Source organism: Zootoca vivipara, chromosome 6 (assembly GCF_965207765.1).
Source record: "Zootoca vivipara chromosome 6, rZooViv2.hap1.1, whole genome shotgun sequence".
Classification (NCBI taxonomy): Eukaryota; Metazoa; Chordata; class Lepidosauria; order Squamata; family Lacertidae; genus Zootoca; species Zootoca vivipara.
In genome coordinates, this window is record NC_142589.1 from 49,909,381 (window position 1) to 49,913,937 (window position 4,557).

Below are 4,557 nucleotides of genomic sequence, written 5' to 3' on the forward strand. Positions count from 1 at the left end.
GCTTCCGAGGCCGCACAGGGGCAGCCAATCAGTGCAAAGTCTTGTCCATTTGCTCCCATCAACCTTTGCGTCGCGGCCCACTTTTCGCGTGAGGCTTAGAAGCCGCTGCCGCTCTCTCCGCTAGCATGTCGGTGGTTTTCGTGCCGGAGAAACTCCGGGGCAAGGCGGAGGTGAACCAAGAGACGTTGCAACGGGTGAGCGAAAGGGACGGGCGCCATAGAGAGAGGGGAGGGGAGCGTCGCTCACGCAGCCCTCTTTTTAACTCCCGTACGCCGCCATGGAAAGGCAAGAACGTCGGGAAGGCGTCAGAGCGCCGCTCTACCTTCCTCTCTCTGGTTTCTTGACCAAGTTCTTTGTATTTGGTTAGTTAGTCGATTAGAACCGGAAGTGTCTTTGCAATTTCATTCCCCGCCTCTTGCAGACTGCGTGAAGATGGTCCGGGCTGCTTAAAAATGGTGGGAGCTGTGTGTGTGACGTCAGCGATCCTGCTCAAGGACGCCCACTCTGATCCGCCTGCGCATTAGGAAGGGCAGTGCACTCTGTACATTCTCAGGGTTGGCCGAAATCACTTGGCGCTGCGTAGGTCGCCTCCGTTCACTCTCCTCGATCATGATTGCTTAGCGAAAGGCCATAACCAAGTACAATAAAAAGCGGTACACCGCCAGAAAGATGACTAAAACTAATGAATAGCATAGTCTGCTGGAATATCCTATATCTTTTGCAGTAACAGTAAACTCCTCTTGTTGTTGTTTAGTCATTTAGTCGTGTCCGACTCTTCGTGACCCCATGGACCAGAGCACGCCAGGCACTCCTGTCTTGCACTGCCTCCCGCAGTTTGGTCAAACTCATGTTCGTAGCTTCAAGAACACTGTCCAACCATCTCATCCTCTGTCGTCCCCTTCTCCTTGTGCCCTCCATCTTTCCCAACATCAGGGTCTTTTCCAGGGAGTCTTCTCTTCTCATGAGGTGGCCAAAGTATTGGAGCCTCAGCTTCACGATCTGTCCTTCCAGTGAGCACTCAGGGCTGATTTCCTTAAGAATGGATAGGTTTGATCTTCTTGCAGTCCATGGGACTCTCAAGAGTCTCCTCCAGCACCATAATTCAAAAGCATCAATTCTTCGGCGATCAGCCTTCTTTATGGTCCAGCTCTCACTTCCATACATCACTAAATTCCATACATCACCAAACACTAAATTCCATACATCACCAAACTCCTCTTAACGCTACCAAAAAGAAAACCCCAATAACCGGGATCCCCCCCTTTAATATTTAAGTCTGCAAATTGAGGACTGAAGTTGACATTCTTTTAGTACCTGATATTCTTCATCCACCACTTTAATCTGTGATATTTTAATGTATTTTGGTATTTGTTGGAAGCCGCCCAGAGTGGTGAGGGAAACCCAGCCAGAAGGGCGGGGTATAAAAAATAAAAATAAAATAATAATTTAATAATCTGAAATCAGGGGTCATCATTATGACACCTGTGGGCACCATGGTGCTCTTAAATCAGGCATCCCCAAACTGCGGCCCTCCAGATGTTTTGGCCTACAACTCCCATGATCCCTAGCTAACAGGACCAGTGGTTGGGGAAGATGGGAATTGTAGTCCAAAACATCTGGAGGGCCAAAGTTTGTGGATGCCTGTCTTAAATTGTTTCCTGGTGCCTTTGTAGCCTCTGACCACACACACATACTCGCACTGCCTCATTGATCGTGAGATGGTAGTGCACAGGCATAGGCAACCTTGGCTTTCCAGATGTTCTGGAACTACAACTCCCATGATCCCTAGCTAACAGGGCCAGTGGTCAGGGATCATGAGTTGTAGTTCCAAAACATCTGGAGAGCCCAGGTTGCCTATGCCTGCTATAAAGCATCCTCACAATTATCCAGTGTAATTGTTAAGTACTGGTAGTTGTTCTTCAACAAGTTTCAGTAATAAGCAGTTGATCCGGTGCTGTTGTGACTTTCAGCTGCTTGAAGAAAATGACCAGCTGATTCGATGTATTGTGGAATATCAGAATAAAGGAAGAGCTGAAGAATGTGTGCAGTAAGTAAATTTAATCTAAGAGTTGCCTATTATGCATTTTTCAGGACTTCATTTTTGTATTTGCTTGATTAAAGCAAACAATCAAGTAATTGTTTAGAGATCTTGCGTGTCTCATTGCGAGACGTGGGTTTGAATAAATCTCATTGGTCCTGAGCAAATTTACAAGGGAGATGAAGTAGAATTGAAATCAGGCACATTGTTGCTGAAATAAATGCAATTAGTCTATCAAACACAACCATATTGTGCAGGGCATTAATGAAAATCTTGTTTATTTCGCTGAATTTAATGTGGGAGGTAATAGCTTACAGACGTACCCACCCCTTCTTCTTGGCAGCCCTAGACTTCTGAAAGGCCATTGTAATAGTGGCTGTTTTATTTTTAATTTCTTTTCTAATACTGTAATCCCTAACATTTTCCTCTTTTGCTGCCATTGCACAAGCTTGATGGTTTTATAGAGCTGTGTCCCTGGTTAGACAGTGCTAGTTTAGACCTCATCAGTGTAAATGTAAAGTTAGAATGGTGTGCTCCAATGTGCATCATTGCCCACTCATCTATGCCTTTGCAGGAATTAAGTGATCATTAAAGGTAAAGGTAAAGGGACCCCTGACCATTAGGTCGTCGTGACCGACTCTGGGGTTGCAGCTCTCATCTCGCGTTATTCGCCAAGGGAGCCAGCATACAGCTTCCAGGTCATGTGGCCAGCATGACAAAGCCGCTTCTGGCGAACCAGAGCAGCACACGGAAATGCCGTTTACCTTCCCGCTGTAGCGGTACCTATTTATCTACTTGCACTTTGATGTGCTTTCGAACTGCTAGGTTGGCAGGAGCTGGGACCGAGCAACGGGAGCTCACCCCGTCGCAGGGATTTGAACCGCCAACCTTCTGATTAGCAAGCCCTAGCTAGGTTCTGTGGTTTGGGCTGATTTCCCCTCAGATCTATTTCTTGTTTACCTAAGAAATCAGAAATCTGAAGTGGAAAAGGCCTTGTAGGTTAGTCTTTATACTAGATCACCCAACCACCACCTGTCTGGTGTCCAAATTATACCAAAAGCACTTCCATGTGGGCAAATTATTCCAGCATACAGCTTCCAGGTCAGTTTGCCAGTATGACAAAGCCGCTTCTGGCGAACCAGAGCAGCACACTTTGGCGTGCTTTCAAACTGCTAGGTTGGCAGGAGCAGGGACCGAACGACGGGACCTTACCCCGTCACGGGGTTTCGAACTGCTGACCTTCTGATCAGCAAGCCCTCCTAGGCTCTGTAGTTTAACCCACAGCGCCACCCGCATCACCCAATGATCATTAAACATTGACTTAATTAGTATTTTTTAAAAAACAACATTTCCTTGAATTTAAAAATAAAATACTATCAAGAACAGAGGAAAAAAGCTAATAGGATTCAATTCCATTCAAAAATATTATTGGCTTCATATGAACAACTCTTCCCTTCCCCCTGCTTTCCCAAGTATAAAGTGAGCAAAATAGAGACCTAAATCCTACTGTGACTTACGGTATATGCTGGCTGGCTGCCAGAGCAGTTCTGTTATTTCAGTTGCCCTAAGGAATCTCATTCTTCTGTTTCTCTTTCAGACATCAGCACACACTGCACAGAAACCTGATTTATTTAGCTACTATTGCGGATGCATCTTCCTCTCCAAATGCAGGGAAGACTGTTGCAGACTGATGCTGTGCTCCTTGGCACACTTGTGAATCCTTGAAGGAAATGGGGAGTGAATCTGGAAGATCCATTAGTCCCCTCTTCTTTAAAGGAGAGGAATAAATCCAGCACCTGATGGAAAGCCAGCTGAATTGTGCATCCTTAACAGAACACATTCCTGCCTTAATTTCATCCTCTTTGGCAGCAACTAGTAAATGCCATTTGCTTTACCCCCACCTTGGGTGCAAAAGGAAAAATGACATAGTGCACTGCATATTGCATGGGTCAGCAAACTTTTTCAGCAGGGGGCCGGTCCACTGTTCCTCAGACCTTGTGGGGGGCCGGACTGTATTTTTAAAAAATATATGAACGAATTCCTATGCCCCACATATAACCCAGAGATGCATTTTAAATAAAAGGACACATTCTACTCATGTAAAAATCCGCGGGCCGGATTTAGAAGGCAATTGGGCCGCATCTGGCCCCCGGGCCTTAGTTTGGGGACCCTGGCATATTGCTTCAGCTACAATGTCACTGCTTAAAGGGTCAAGGTTGATGGGTATTATTATCAACATTTGCCAATGCCGCAGAGCATCAGTTCTCCAGGTGACATTACATTCTAGCCCCGTGACCCATGAAGGAGGTTGGTAAAGAAGGGGTACTTAACATTTTTACATTAAAACCTTATTCCAGATATGGTGAAAAGAGCAAGAGATTGTATCAGTGTGGTGATGTATGCAGTTACCTGTTAGTGCTTGGAGGAGAGAATTGTCACATGCCTACCGACAAAACACCTCCTTTTGCCTCTTATTTGTATGGAATTAAAACATTATCACCCGTAAAGGGCACTACTAA

The 4,557-nt window shown here is 45.7% G+C and overlaps 1 protein-coding gene across 1 annotated transcript; it reads left to right on the top strand.

Annotated features, from left to right (window-relative positions):
• The first annotated feature begins 91 nt into the window (after positions 1 to 91).
• On the top strand, positions 92 to 4,557 carry SS18L2 (SS18 like 2). The gene is made up of 3 exons (XM_035118676.3): positions 92 to 194; positions 1,971 to 2,047; positions 3,636 to 4,557. Exons 1-3 carry the CDS (start codon positions 126 to 128, stop codon positions 3,727 to 3,729), a joined length of 240 nt encoding a protein of 79 aa, XP_034974567.1. The 5' UTR covers positions 92 to 125; the 3' UTR covers positions 3,730 to 4,557.

Coding starts and splice junctions, on each gene's coding strand:
- SS18L2 (XM_035118676.3), top strand. CDS start 126: ATGTCGGTGGTTTTCGTGCCGGAGAAACTCCGGGGCAAGGCGGAGGTG. Junction 195..1,970: donor ACCAAGAGACGTTGCAACGG/GTGAGCGAAAGG, acceptor TGTGACTTTCAG/CTGCTTGAAGAAAATGACCA. Junction 2,048..3,635: donor AGAGCTGAAGAATGTGTGCA/GTAAGTAAATTT, acceptor TTTCTCTTTCAG/ACATCAGCACACACTGCACA.